The sequence below is a fragment of the Neomonachus schauinslandi genome, chromosome 7, assembly GCF_002201575.2.
Source record: "Neomonachus schauinslandi chromosome 7, ASM220157v2, whole genome shotgun sequence".
NCBI lineage: Eukaryota > Metazoa > Chordata > Mammalia > Carnivora > Phocidae > Neomonachus > Neomonachus schauinslandi.
This window is the reverse complement of record NC_058409.1, coordinates 28,859,881-28,875,658: the sequence shown is the minus strand read 5'-3', so window position 1 is coordinate 28,875,658 and position 15,778 is coordinate 28,859,881. Positions and strand designations below refer to the sequence as shown.

Sequence of the window (15,778 nt, the reverse complement as noted above, 5' to 3'; positions counted from 1 at the left end):
GAATTAGCAAATTACTAGAATTTGAACAGAATTATGTGCAGTTTTGATCCTTGAAAGAAACTCCTTAAAGGATACTGATGAATGAAAAGTGCTTTATATATTCACTTCAGAAGCTGGAAAATAGACCAAATTTAGAATCCTGGGCAGCAAAGTAAAGTAAATTTCATGTAAATTAGGCCATGCACATGGCCAATCCCAAACAAACAAATCACTGCTGTATATGCTGAGAGAGCTCAGCCAGTGAGTCTCATATGAAGTAAGTTCCTCAAGGAGCACACAATTCTTGATTTCATAGCTGCTAATCATCATTACACTGTTGCTCATATAAATCTTGCCTATTTTTCTTTTTCCCACTGTTGTTCTCCTGGTTTTAGTTGAAAAAATATTTTCTCTAATATTAATCTGCTGAAATTATGATAATAAATATCATTTAACTAAAAATGTTGTTCAGATCCTGAGTGATCCAGAAAGACTTTACATATAATCTGAATTCACTGAGCAATTGCAATTAAATACTTCTCTTGCAGTTTACTGAGTAGACTAACCTCTTCTCTGCTCTATTCAGTATGTATTTAGAAATGAGGTGGGACCAGATTCCTGAGAACTCAAAATGTATATGGTATATGAATGTTACTTCATTCACAGGTCTGAGTATAGAACACTTTATCAATTAAATCTCACTCTGTATTGTCACTCTTTAGGTTGATGGAAATTTGATCTCAGTGCACAAGTTTTCTGTATAAGTGAGGAAAAGAAGCTTTATAAGTTGTCCACATTCCCAACTATACTACAGGCTGAAACCAGAAGCCGAAGATGGACTTAACAGGTAAAATTAAAAACTTGCTTTTCACATTGATCTGACACATGCCTCCTGGAGAGTAAAATATTCAGTATAAAATTTGCTGAAGGAAATAAATATTGAAAAAAAATTGAAGTTCTTACTGGACTAAGTAAAAACAGTATATTAAAAATGTAAGTTTTTGGGATAATATAAATATAACTCAAAAAATTCAAAACCAAAAGTTACATAATTTATGTAATTTTAAGGAATGTAATTATCTGACCCCTGTATGGAATTCATTAGTAAATCACTAAATCTGATGTAATTTTACCTAGAGAAATTCAGGCAAGATATGTATAGGGAGCTTTGTTGATACAAATGAGTGAGGTCTTATACACATGGGTACTTCTAGGTGGCTGTATAACACACTGCCATTCACTGGGTGACTTAAATAACAAAGTTTTATTTTCTCATAACTCTGGAGGCTGGAAGTCAGAGATCAAGGTGCCATAGGGGTTGGTTTCTGGTGAGACCTCTCTGGCTTTCAGACAGCACTTTCATCCTCTGTTCAAACATAATCCCTTTGCTGTGTACACCTGGAGAGAGAGAGGTCTCTGGTGTCTCTTTCTCTTCTTCTTCTTCTTCTTTTTTTTTTTTTTGAGAGAGAGAGAAAGGGAGAGCGTGAGTGGGGTTTGGGAGGGTTAGTGGGGGAGGGGCAGAGGGAGGGAGAGAATCCCAAGCAGGCTCCACACCCAGCATGGAGCCAACAAGAAGTTTGATCTCACCACCCTGAGATCATACCTGAGCCAAAATCAAGAGTCCGATGCTTAACCGACTGAGTCACCCGGGTGTCCCTTTTTCTCTTCTTAAGAGGACACCATTCATACTCTAGATTAGGGCCCAACTCTTATGACTTCATTTAACTTCAGTTACCTCCCTGAAGACACGCTTTCTAAATCTAGTCACATTGTGGGGTTAGGGATTCAACATATGAATTTGGGGAGGTGCCCAGTCCCTAACAAGGGTTTATATCCTTTAAATTTTTTTTTTAACTGTCATTTAATGGATTTTTAGGAAGAAACTATAGAAAATGTGTTTAATTTGCCATGTTGTAGTTTGCATATTCATGAAACCCTTCTAACTAGTTCCTGAATCACAGGATAAAGAATAAAAGTTCTGAGGCTTTCCTCATCATTCAGGGCAGGGGGGCCTCATCTCATCCCTCTTCCTTCTTTCAGTGAGGGGCTTGAACTCACCACCCTGAGAATAAGACCTGAGCTGAAACCATGAGCTGAATGCTTAACTGACTGAGCCGCCCAGGCACCCTGTCATCCCTCTTCCTTCTGACTCTACCTTTTGGCCTTCCATTTTTTGGTTTTCCTTTGTGGTTCTTCACACTGAAAGATTCAAATTTCAAGTAAACACTGTTCTCTGCTCAAATTGTCATTTGCAACTACGACAATCTGTGCCCAGGTAAAGTTAACTAGACACATTAATGATGTGAAAATGGTAATATCGTCCCTGAATTTTTAAAGAATTTTTAATTTTTGAGAAATATAAGCAAAGGGATTCAGAAGGATATTAATGTGTTTCTTCTCTTCCTCCTTATTCTTATACCTTATTTTTCCTGTTTCTAGTCCATCGCATTTGTATTACCTGACATGGTGGGCACAAACTTTTTGTGTGACGGAAGGCTGCGTAGTAAATAGTTGGCAGACCATGGGCAGTGTAATATCCTAAAACCTCAGTTTTTTCAGCTGTAAGATTGGTATAATAATAAAATACACCTCTGAAGATCCATGTGAGGACTCATTAAGATAATATATAACAGTTAGCGTCAGGCATTGAATAACATTGGTGGTCCGGTGGATATTTGTATCTCGACGAAAATAGAGATCATGGAATCCTCTTGTATGAGTTACGATTAGTTTAAATAAGAGAGGCTTAAAAAGGTAGATATTGATTTCTTTCTGGCCTAAAAAGCCTAAGGATAGGCAGTTGATGGCTGATACAGCAGCAGTAGCAACAACAGCTGTAAACAGAAAATCTCTCTGACCTGTCTCCTCTTCAAAATTCACTAGTTTGGTGAATGAAATCGTGATCTACCTTATCATAAAATAAGAAACTTAACCCACTAAGATCAGTTGATCACCACAGTAGGTCAATTCCAACTCTTAATTATCTCTCCAATAATTCATCCTTCCCACCCAGCGCTACTGCCTCTGCTTTACTTCTGGCCTTGGAGATGCTAACCAGTATTCTGTACCACACTGGCATTCTAAATGGGCTCTTTCTCAAGTCATACCCTACTCTAATCTCTCTTCTACACATTATCTATGGGATAGTCTTTCTAAATGTAAATCTCTGTTATCCTTCTCTTTAAAACTCATCAGTGACACCATGTTATTTATAGAACTGAAAGCTGGAAATTTTTCAAAAGACATCCATAATCCTTCTGATCCAGCCCCTGCTTACCATCCTAGCCTCATTTTCTTTTATTCCCATCTGAGGTAGGCAGAGTAATGGTTACCTCAAAGATGACCACATCTTAATCCCTGGGACCTATGTATATGTTATGTTTATGACAAGGGGGAATTAAGGTTGCTAATCAGTTGACTTTAAAGTAAAAGGATTTTCCTGGATTATCTGGGAGATAGAAGAGGCAGTGTCATAATAATCTAATGTGAAACTCAACTGGCTATTGATGGCTTTGAAGGTGGAAGGGTGCCAAAAGCTAAGAAATATAGGTTGCCTAAAGAAGCTGGAAAAGGCAAGTAATCAGATTCTCCCCTATGACTTTAAAAAAGGAACACAGCCCTGCCAACACCTTGATTTTGGCCTCCTGAGAGTGTATTTGATTTGTGACCTATAGACTATAAGATAATGAATTTGTGTTTTTAAGCCACTAAATTTGTGGTAAGTTGTTAACAAAAGCAATAGGAAGCTAATACACCATCACACCCTTGATAATTTACTTCAAACACAGTAGGTATATATACAATTTCCTGTACTTGGAATGCCATTACCTTTTTGTAGGCCTTACACCTACTTCTGAAGTTAATTTCTATCAGAAGAATTTACTGATTGGATTTCTGCTCATTTCTGTCCTAACACATTATATTTGTAATCTCTTTTGTACTACTACTTCTTCCAAGACTGTTGAGCTTCTGGAGGCCAGGGACCTACCCACAGTACCTAGCCCACGAATGAATTAAATATGATGAATAAATGAAAATGGAGTGGTCTAAATACTTTTATTTTATTTTTTAATTGATGCAAGGCACTTTTTTGGGCTTCATTTAGAAAAAAAATAGTGCTACATTGGTTATTCTACTTAGAACTGTTTTGGACAAAGAAAAAATGGGCTAAACAACTCTGAAAAGAACAAAGACAACATTTGGCTCTTAAAGAAAAAAGGAAAGTGACTCAAAAGTCTAAAACTCCTTGTTTTTTAGTATCTGGTATTACCAAGCAAAATATCTTCCTTTGTTCATTAAACTTTTTTTTTTCTATAGAATAAACAAATTAGGAAGATAATAGGAATGGAAGCAATACTTGGATCATGTTAAAGTAAGAAGAGTTAGCTAATGTCATGATTCAAAGATTATTAATAAGGTATTAAGTTTAAAAAAATAAAAGGGTAATGAAGCTACTGAAGTACACTAAAACAGAAATGTGGCAGATTCCTGTATTTGTTAATGTTTCCAGAAGAGGTTTCATCATAAAAATGCACTGTAAAATTATTTTTAAAATGTGATATATAGGGGCGCCTGGGTGGCTCAGTTGGTTAAGCGACTGCCTTCGGCTCAGGTCATGATCCTGGAGTCCCGGGATCCAGTCCCGCATCAGGCTCCCTGCTCGGCGGGGAGTCTGCTTCTCCCTCTGACCCTCCTCCCTCTCATGCTCTCTGTCTCTCATTCTCTCTGTCTCAAATAAATAAATAAATAAATAAATAAATCTTTAAAAAAATAAAATGTGATATATAGAACACAAAATGAATTTTTAGCAAACTTTAGGAAATTCTTGTTATAAATTACGCAGATTTTATAAACAAATCCCCCCAACTTGCATTTTGTTTAAAGTAATAACTTTATATCATACAAATAAATTTCAAGTATGAAAAGTGCATTATTGCAATAATACCTCTTTGCAAGTCCAAAATTCTTGGTTTATACTAAAACTTATGTAAAGAGTAAAAAAAAAGAAAAGAAAAGAAAATGAAGAAAGGAGTAAAACCATCAGTACCATCTATTGCAGAAGTCCAACATCTTAAAATGTTGCTCAACAAGTTGCAGAGAAACATGCCTGGAAGCAACATATAATTAAAAAAACCAAAACGACTTGTGTTTTTACCATTTTACATTATTACTGTCTCTAGTATTTTCTCCTTCCCAAATAGAAATTCACATCCTCTCTAATGTTGCTCAAGTCAGCCATTCTGTGCAGTCGCCACTTGCATGTTTCCAAAATCATCTTCTTCATGTGTTCTCTTCAAGCTGCCTGTGGGTCCAGAATGAACAGATAATGACCTTTCTATCTGGAGTGGTGACATCATCTGTATTGTTAATTTTGCTAGGTAGATGGCTTCATATTCCTGAAGTTGATGGACAAATCCAGCATTAGGATTAATACAAAACCCTTCTTGAATATAAGCATCTCTGTACTTCATTCCAAATGTTTCCATAATGAATGCAATAACAAAGGCAGCTCTGCTGGAGATCCCAGTATTTCCACGGACAAGAACTTTTCTTCCAGTTTGGAAGCTTCCATCAATAAATTCTTTAGTCATGGGAAAATAATGTATTATATTTTCAACTGGATTATCTGCAATATCCAAGACTAAATATCTAAATAATTGTTGAAAGTTGGTTTAACAAAGTTTGCTTCAATATTTTGTCTTATGCATATTATATGGATTATTCCATATTTCTGTAGTATAGGTAGCTTGCTTTTCATAGCAGAAGAATATGGACCTAAAAACAATCCAGGTAAAATTTCCTGCATCTCTTGTCTCATAGGGTAGGTCCATTCTCAAAGTAAGTCCTCGATGCCAAGCCTGGGGGAGAAAAGCTAATGCTTTTATTTTAGAAGGCTCATATTCTGGTGTGAGTCTGTGCATGTGTTTGTACTTGGGTATGTATATTTTAGGGCAGAGGTATTCTGAGAAATGTCAAATTGTTAAGTCTTCTGTCCTAGTTCATTCAGACTGCTATAAGAAAAATACAGAGGGGTGCCTGGGTGGCTCAGTTGGTTAAGCGACTGCCTTCGGCTCAGGTCATGATCCTGGAGTCCAGGGATTGAGTCCCGCATCGGGCTCCCTGCTCAGCGGGGAGTCTGCTTCTCCCTCTGGCCCTCCCCCCTCTCATGTGCTCTCTCACTCTCTCTCATTCTCTCTCTCAAATAAATAAAATCTTAAAAAAAAAAAAGAAAAATACAGAGACCGGCTAGCTTATAAACAACAGAAATTTCTCAGGGCGTCTGAGTGGCTCAACCGGTTAAGCGTCCGACTCTTGATACTGGCTCAGGTCATGATCTCAGGGTTGTGAGACTGAGCCCTGCATGGGCTCCACGCTGGGTATGGAGTCTGCTTATGATTCCCTCTCAATCTCCCTCTCTCTCTCTCTCTCTTTCTCATAAAAAAAAAAAAGAAAGAAGGAAAGAAATTTCTTTCTCACAGTTCTAGAGGCTGATAAGTCTAAAATCAAGGTCCCTTGCAGATTTGGTGTCAGATAAGTACCTGGTTCTTGGTTTGGCCATCTTCTCCTTGTGTCCTCATGATGGAAGGAAGACAAGAAAGCATTTTGGGGTCTCCTTTTATAAGGGCGCTAATCCCATTCATGAGACATCTACTGATTTTCATGACCTAATTACCTTCCAAAGTACCACCCCCTCAAAATACCAGAAGATTGGGGATTAGGCTTCAATGTATAAATTTTGGGGGACACAAAACATTAAGTAAGTACCATTCTCTGCTTCTGATAATCTACCCCAATCGCCCATGCATCTGGCTGTAAATTCAATATCTGTTATTCCTAGAGTTTTACATGTAAGAATTCCAGGTTTATTTGGGGTCAGGAACATGTATCTGGTTCCAAAACCAAGGTAGCTTACCTTGCTTTCAAGATAATTAGTGTCCAGCCTCCACCGTTACCTGTGTGTGTGTGTGTGTGTGTGTGTGTGTGTAGGGTAGGGTAGAATGGTAGGACTATACACTGGCCGGCCCATGGTTTCCTCCAATGGACAAAAAAACAGAAGTTTCTGGTTACTTCTCTTTAAAAAAAATTTTAAGAATTGAGATTTTACTGACCTATAACATTGTATTAGTTTTAGGCATACAACATAATGACCTGATATATGTATATATTGCAAAATGCTTACCAGAAGTTGAATTAGCATTCTTCACCGTACATAGTTTTTTTTCTTGATGAGGACTTTTAAGATCTCCTCTCTTAGCAACTTTCAAATATGCAGAACATGATTGTTAACTATAGTCACTATGTGGTTCATTACATCCCCAGGACTTACTTACCTTTAACTGGAAGCTTGTAACTTTTGTTTGGTCACTTCTTCTAAACTTGGGAAGCTGTCATTTTTTTATACCAAGCCCTTATCCTTTCATATCTCCTCTCGTGTGAAGGAAATTGATATAATTCCTTTCTGAAAGCTTACATTTTGTACCCAAGGAAAAGGAATACACAAGCAGTCAAATAAGATACAATTAGTATATCCACAGATTAAATAGGTCTATGTATTCTTTTGCCTCAGGACAGTCCCTTTTAAAGCCAGTCCTCATGGTGGCTTTTTCAATATATATATTTTAATTATATTGTTATTTTATTATTAAATATAATATTAATTTATTAATTATCATATGAACTAGCATGGGCCACTTGATTCTTCGACATGTCAGGTTCTTTTTTTTCAATATATTTTTAAAACAAAAAGCATTTTATTTAGAGTATTAGTCTTAGATTGCCCAAAAGGGGAAGTGGAGAGAGGCAAGTGCCTTTGAGTGAAAAATGTGAGAGGAGTCCCAATAATGACATTTTTGCCATTCTGTCAACTGTGGGGTTCAGAGTCAGACTTAATTTGGTAAAATAAGTAATGTGACCTTTCACACATCATCATGATGGTGTAAGATTCATACCCAACACAAGTCATTATTTTTCCTCTGTAATATCAATTTAAGTGCTTCATAATATTTTTAGCTAGAAAATAATTATTTTTTTAATTAACCATTTGAGGGAAATTAGGTAGTTTGTAAATTTTTTTTCTACTATGAACAGTATTGAAATCCTTGTAGCTAAATCTTCACACAGATCCTCACTTATTTCCTTAGCGTAAATGTCCAGAAGCATAATAACTGGTTTGAAAGAATGGGTCATATTTTAAGGCTTTTGATTTGAGTTGCAAAAGAGTCCACTACAAGGACTGTAGCTCATAGTAAATGACAGAAAGTACCCTTTTGGAAGGTACCTTGAGTAAATAAAAATGGAACATATCTTAGTTTTCTAGGGCTTCCATAAGAAAATACCACAGAATGCTGGTGGTTTAAACATCAGAAATTAAAAAACAAAACAAAACCGAAATTAATTTTCTTGCAGTTCTGGGGTCTGGAGGTCCAAGATCAAAGTACCAGCAGGGCTGCACTCTTCTGAGAAGTCTCTCTGGCTTACAGATGGCCATCCTCTTGCTGCCTCTTCATATGGTCATTCCTCTGTGCACATGTGCCCCTGGTGTATCTTTCTCTTTGTATAAGGACATCAGTCATATTGGATTAGGGCCCCACGCTAATAGCCTTATTTTAACTTATCACTTCTTTAAAGACCTTCTCATCAATTACAGTTACATTCAGAAGTATTGGGGGCTAGGGTTTCAACATATGAATTTTGGGGTGGGGACATGATTAAGTCCATACCAGAACCCTAACTGCAAAAAGAGACTCTTGGATGTCATAAAAAGTTGGTTAAAATAATTGGAGTTGCTGCTTTTTGGAAATACAGGTTATCATAGTTTTCCCTTTCTCCCCCAGTTCATCCTTTTCCCCTTTCTCCCATTCTCTTTCTTCTTCTAGGTATAATTTAGGTACAGTAAAATATACCTAAAATATACCCTTTTTAGTGTGTAGTTGTAGGAGTTGTGTAACCACCACATTCAGTTAGGTTTCTGTAATCAAGCTTGCAAGAGGGATGGATTTGGAAGGCTGAGACACACTGGTAAGCAAAGTAAAACCAAGAAACAAACTCAGGCAATGATCTGAAAGGTAAAATAGGAAAAAAAAGTTTTTCTTCTTGAATGATCTGAGGGGTAGGAAATTGACTGCTTCATTTAAGTGTTTATATCATACTCTGTATTCACTGTGTCCACCTTTACCATTCTAATCTCCAAAAAGAATCCAACATCCCAATTATCTTGCATTTATCCTGGCTTCATAAATGTCTCTTAAACATGCTTGTGTTGCTTCCCAACATCTCCTAAACTCCTTCTATATATAAGAGCTTTTAAAAAAAGATTTATTGATTTACTAGATAGAACGAGTGAGCCTCTGTGAAGCTTTCCTAGTCTGTAGAAATTAAACCCATAATGGATTCCCAATTAGGTGGTATGGAGGATTTTTAAAAAACAATATAGGAGAAAACTGTTACTTTGGAATTTATAATTTGGATAAGAAGATAAGTTATGGTCTTAATCACTTTCCTTCAGAAGTTCATCTTTTACTGTTATAAACTTTTTTGTACTCTTTTTTTTTTTTGAGAGAGAGAGGGGTGGGAAGGGCAGAGGGAGAGGGAGAGAGAAAATCTTAAGCAAGCTCCATGCCCAGGGTGGAGCCCTAGCTAAGGTTCAATCACACAACCCTGAGATCAGGACCTGAGCTTAAAATGGGTTTGATGCTTAACTGACTGCGCCACGTAGGCGCCCCTAAAATACATTTCTTTTTTTTTTTTTTTTTTTTAAGATTTTATTTATTTGACAGAGAGAGACACAGCGAGAGAGGGAACACAAGCAGGGGGAGCGGGAGAGGAAGAAGCACGCTTCCCGCAGAGCGGGGAGCCCGATGTGGGGCTCGATCCCAGGACCCTGGGATCATGACCTGAGCGGAAGGCAGACGCTTAACAACTGAGCCACCCAGGCGCCCCCTAAAATACATTTCTTAAGGTCTAATCTTTCATGTGAGGTGTAATCTTGGGCATCCTGGAAGACAGTGCCCTATAAATATCGCATTATCACCTTAAACAACTATGTTCATCATCTCCCCCACTCCCTCCAAAATAGTTTCCTTTCTTAATTTTGTAGTTCTTTCAGGATACAATTTTAGTGATCTAGATTTCAAACACTGGAATGCTTTTGTTTTCTTCATTCTTTATCATCAGTCGGTTAGCAAATCCTGACATACCTGAATTTTGTGGTTTTTCTGTAACAAAAAGGTAATAGCTTCCTACTGTCCTCTTTTAATCGGGAGCACACTGATCACTATCATGCTGTGTATCATTCTTGTTATCTGCTTCTCCCTATTAGAATGTAAGCTCTTTGAGGGCAGAGAGTTTTGTCTGTTGTTTACTGCCATATTCCCAGCACCTGGTATATTTGTTGAACTGAGCACTTAGTATGTACCAGGCACTGTGCATTTACGTACAGAATTTCATTTAATTTTTACCACAGTGGGGAGGTGTTAAATTGTTCTTTCAGATGATAAAACTGGCTAAGTTTTAAAAAAAGGTTAAGTGACTTACCCAGTCACACAACTGGATGATCACACAGTTGGTAGGTGGTAGTACCAGACTCTAGTTTGACCTTAAGCCATGAAGCTTAATCTCTATGCCTTTGAACTAATTTTGACTACTGTCTAAATTTCAAGGCGTTCCATAATGTCCAAGACTCTAAACCTATCTTACCCATTACTATTTTCTATCAAAAACCTCTTGCTCCAAACTAGTCTACTTACTACTGTTCCTTGAACCTTATGTGGTTTTTTTGTTTCCTCTCTATTTTGCTCATGTGAAGTCGCTTTAGAAATTTTATGTAGCTTTTGAATCTGAGATTGAGTGCATGTTCCATCTCTTTCACCATTCAATGCTGAATACTCCAGGATGCAGTGAGGAATACCACATCTTCAGTATTTACCATGTCCCACTCCTTGTATCTTGCTTGGCACACAAAGGTTCAATAAGTGGAAGCCGTTATAACTTGCTTGCATTTGCACCTGAGTGAGGGTCGGTAAGGCACTTACCGGGGGTGCGTGATATTTATGTATACTGTTTTTGTGTTTAACTCCTTTGGCCCCGGTTTGTTATAAAATACTTTAAAAAAGCTAACGTGTTGGGAAAGAAGCAACGCATAGTTAACGTAAACCTATAAAATGATGTGTTCCCTTTAGTAAAATGAAAATGCCAGCTGTCGGAGTGCGCGAAGGGAGGCTGAGAGGGGCGTCGGAAGGGCTTCACAGATGGCCGCAGGGTGGCGGCGGGTCTCGCGCCACGCCTCGGTCGGAAATCGGAAGCGCTTGTGGCACACCGCCGCCCTTCACCTGGCCTCCGGCTCGCTTTTGCGCAGGGCCACGTGCCAGTGTTTTAGTTTAACCGCGCGTCGGGCCCCCGTAAACGGTAACTACCTTTCCCGACCAGGCCTCTACCCTCCATCTTTGTGCGGGCGGGGGGCGGAGAGGATGCCAGGTGTAGCGGCCCGGCCGAACTGCGGCGGGTAAATCCAGGCCCCCAACCCCAACAGTTAAGTTTTCAAAAAGCCCGCGCGTGGCGCCCCAGGCCATATCCGTTGGGAACGGCCCCCTGCGCGCCCCCGCTCACTCCCCCCCTACCCCCAAGCTCAGGGCGGCGGGGGGAAGGCGTCGGGGTGGCAGGCAGGTTCTCAGGTTCCGCACACAGGGGGCGCCGGGGCCAGCGCGCACCGGGGAGCGCGCCCGTCCAGCGGCGGCCGAAAACGGAAGTGGGCACGAGCGGATCGCAGTGATTGGCTGAACCCACATGTCTCTCAAGGGGCTGGCGCGAACGCCACTGCGGAGTTGGGCGAGGGGATACGGCAAGGGGAGGGGGCAAAACACTGGGAACAGCCGCGGGGCTGGGAGGAAACGAATTGCGGAGGTGCGCGGAGAGCAAGGAGAGTCCCTGGTCAGGGAACACGGGGGAGCCAGGGTGTGAAAGCGGGGCTGTAGAGGCGGTGGCGGGAGCAACGCAGGCCGAGGGCTTGAATCGACCGCGGAGGGCGGGGAGTCTGTGACCGAGAGCGGCGCTGCGGCGCTGCGGCGCGGTAGGCGGGACTAGGGAGAGCGACGCGAGGATTGGCGGGCAGCTCTGGGCTGCCGTACGTCGGCGGTGACGCACGCCTCGGGGAGGGTGCGCGCGCGTTCAGCGGCCTCTTTGTGTGGTGCCCAGATAGGGGAGCGGAGGTGGCGGTGGCGGTGGCGGTAGCGGCGGCTTTGGTTGTCTTCCAGTCTCCTCGGCTCGCCCTCTAGCCGGCACCTCTCCCCTTCCCTCCCCCTTCCTTTTTTCCTCCTTCCCTCCCCTTCCCTTCCTCCCTTCCCCGTCGGTGACCGGCGGTGGCGGTTCCAGCAACGGCTGGGCCCAAGGCTGTGAAGAGGCCTTAGCCAACGATAACGGCGACGGCGAAACCTCGGAGCTCGCAGGGCGGGGGGAAGGCCCGGGCCGTGGAGATGGAGAATTCCCAGTTGTGTAAGCTGTTCATCGGCGGCCTCAATGTGCAGACGAGTGAGTCGGGCCTGCGCGGCCACTTTGAGGCCTTTGGGACTCTGACGGACTGCGTGGTGGTGGTGAACCCCCAGACCAAACGCTCCCGTTGTTTCGGCTTCGTGACCTACTCCAATGTGGAGGAGGCCGATGCCGCCATGGCCGCTTCGCCCCATGCCGTGGACGGCAACACGGTGGAGCTGAAGCGGGCGGTGTCCCGGGAGGATTCGGCGCGGCCCGGTGCCCACGCCAAGGTTAAGAAGCTCTTTGTCGGGGGCCTTAAGGGAGACGTGGCCGAGGGCGACCTGATCGAGCATTTTTCGCAGTTTGGCACAGTGGAAAAGGCCGAGATTATTGCCGACAAGCAGTCGGGCAAGAAGCGTGGCTTCGGCTTCGTGTATTTTCAGAATCACGACGCGGCCGACAAGGCCGCGGTTGTCAAGTTCCATCCGATCCAGGGCCATCGCGTGGAAGTGAAGAAGGCCGTCCCCAAGGAGGATATCCACTCCGGTGGGGGCGGAGGCGGTTCCCGGTCCTCCCGAGGCGGCCGAGGCGGCCGGGGTCGCGGCGGTGGTCGAGACCAGAACGGCCTTTCTAAGGGCGGCGGCGGCGGTTATAACAGCTACGGTGGTTACGGCGGCGGCGGTGGCGGCGGCGGCGGCGGCGGCGGCTACAATGCCTACGGAGGCGGCGGAGGCGGTTCGTCCTACGGTGGAAGCGACTACGGTAACGGCTTCGGCGGCTTCGGCAGCTACAGCCAGCACCAGTCCTCTTATGGGCCCATGAAGGGCGGCGGCGGCGGCGGTGGCGGTGGCAGCAGCTGGGGCGGTCGTAGTAACAGTGGACCTTACAGAGGCGGCTATGGCGGTGGAGGTGGTTATGGAGGCAGCTCCTTCTAAAAAAAAAAATCTGAAAATGCCTGGGAGTGGCTATAGGGGTAGCTCTTTTCAACAACCCAGCTAGGGTCAACTCCTAAGTTCCTTCCTCTCCCACCGCCTTCCCCATTTTTCCCTTGGGGGAGCCGCTTCTAAGGCTGCTTATCCTTGGGGGTGTTGCCCTATTTGCCTGCCACCTCTCTTGTCTCTCCCTCTGAAGATGGACTCGGCCCCACATACACATTTTTGTGTTACAGTCATTGATGGACTCTATTTTTTTATTATTACTTGGACCTTGGTCGTTTTTATACTAGCAAAATGTCTTGTTTTAATTTGTGTTTTTTGGGGGGGGAGGGAGTGAACTTGCTGATTCTGTAGCAAAACCTGGGCGGGGGTTGGGGTGGGGGGGGTAGTTTACTTTGTTGTAAGGACTTGATATCTGGCTACAGCGTTTTCTATGAAATCTACTTGGATTCCATGCCTGAAATTTGAAAGCATATGTACAAAAATCATTTTTACGTTTTATTTTTAATAAATCATTGTGTTTGACCGTATATGTCTAACATTTTTTTTCTAGGATCCATTCCGTATCGTTTTAAGGGATATTAGTTAAAAATTTTTCGTGTTAATTCTTAATTCTTGATGTGTACTTAGAGAAACTTTTAAAAGGTCCTTTGGTGGGTTTTTTTTTTTTTTTTCTGTTGCCCTTCTAGTGACGTGTTGAATTTTATCCCTTACAGGCAAAACTTTTGAAGTGGTGGATGTAGCTTTTTAAAATCTTTAAAGTTTCTGTGCATCCATCTCTTGTACTAAGCGATTTGCTTATCATCTTGACATGGTTGGTCACTTTTTTCTATGAGAATTTACTTCAAAGTATGTACTGTGTAGTCCGAAAAGAAATAGTTTGTGTTAAGCATGTGTTTTCATTCATATAAACTGTTTAAAAATTTTCAGATGGCCTAGTTTCATCCCTCTTACTGGTTTGTCTGTAATGAATGGTTACTAATAAGGGTTATATTTTACTCTTAAACTAAATGCATTTTTGTATTTTCAGAGCAGGTTTAAACGTTTTTTCCTATAGCTGAACTGTTGTCCTCTTGGAATTCCTTCCCCCAACCTTTGTAGCACCATCTACTGGCAGAATGGCAGTATATCTGCAAAGCAATTTGTTTAAAAAACTTGTTTAGGATAATTGCATCAGATTTAGAAGTTTTGCCATCAAAAACCTGTGCAGACTTTGGTTACACATTTACTTGTAACTAAGATGGGCTTTACGGGAATGTAGTTAACAGTCCATATCACAATTGCCCTTTCTAGAGGAGATTTGAAAATGTAAACTGCTATGCATAGCTTGGGCAATGGCCCCAAATTGCTATGACAACTAATGAACCAGCTACGTGTACTGGTATCTTAGGTGCAAGTTGTAAAGCAAAATATTTGTGTATTCTGCTTGGTTAACAAATGTATATTTGTAGCCCTTTCATGCAGTAGAATTCAAGTTGTTGTTTATAAAAAACAAAACAAAACAATGATATAGGAGAAAATTGCCTTCCTGGATAGAAATATAGAATAGCAACATTTATGGATATCACAAATAAAGAATTCAATTCTTTACATGATTGAGTGAGAGTATGTATAACCTGGTGGGTGGGTTCAGAGTACCTATAAAATAGTACACTTGATTTAATGTTATGGTAAAATTTTTAACTTGAATATTGCATTTAAAAGCCCATATGTATAGTAAGAAGCTTTCTGAAGGGGAGGTTAATGGGCTTTAAAGTAAAAGACTAATTTAGCATTGACTCTCTTAGTTCTTATTACTGTATATTTCTTAATATCTAATTCTTGCCAAATTTTTTTATCTTAATTGCTAGGGGTTTTCATTTCGAGAGATAAGAAAAAAGGTCAAGATTTTGAGGCAAGATTATGGCTGCTCAGTAGTCACTTTGACAAAAAATAGCTGATGTTTGGTACAGATAACTTGAGTATACCTTTATGACAAATGGGTTAGATGCTTTTGCACGAGTAAACATAGTCAAATCTTTCGCTCTAAAATGGTTCTGCAGTTTCCTTAAATTTATTTTTCATTTTTAGTGAAACATGATACTACATGTGGGCTTCTTCATTTGGTAGTTTAGTCCGTTTTTTGAGTGCCTCTAAGATATATGCTTAAAGTTTTCATTATAATTATTACTCCGCTTGCCTTTTACTCAGCTTTAGCGGGAAGATCCAATTCTGGGTCAGTTGGACTAGTCCCCTTTTTGGAGGGTTTCCAAAGTCTGATAAGGTTATTGTTATTTTGTATTCCCAACATAGTGACTTCTAACAAGTAAAATGAATGCTGTAAAAGGATTACCTGTTAATTAGAAAAGCAACTCAAGGTGCTGTTCATGGTATTGACACTTCATTGTTGTGTATTTACC

General features: G+C 41.2%; 2 protein-coding genes across 2 annotated transcripts; one reads left to right on the top strand and one right to left on the bottom strand.

Annotated features, from left to right (window-relative positions):
• Window positions 1–5,210: 5,210 nt before the first annotated feature.
• Window positions 5,211–6,862, bottom strand: LOC110591216 (serine/threonine/tyrosine-interacting protein-like). Its single transcript, XM_021702095.1, is given in 3 exon segments — window positions 5,211–5,647; window positions 5,650–5,811; window positions 6,745–6,862. Coding segments are annotated over 3 exon segments (717 nt in total).
• A 5,280-nt stretch (window positions 6,863–12,142) lies between these two features.
• HNRNPA0 (heterogeneous nuclear ribonucleoprotein A0) lies at window positions 12,143–14,968 on the top strand. The gene has a single exon (XM_021701898.2). The coding sequence runs from the start codon at window positions 12,447–12,449 to the stop codon at window positions 13,377–13,379; it is 933 nt and encodes a 310-aa protein (XP_021557573.1). The 5' UTR covers window positions 12,143–12,446; the 3' UTR covers window positions 13,380–14,968.
• The last annotated feature ends 810 nt before the right edge of the window (window positions 14,969–15,778 follow it).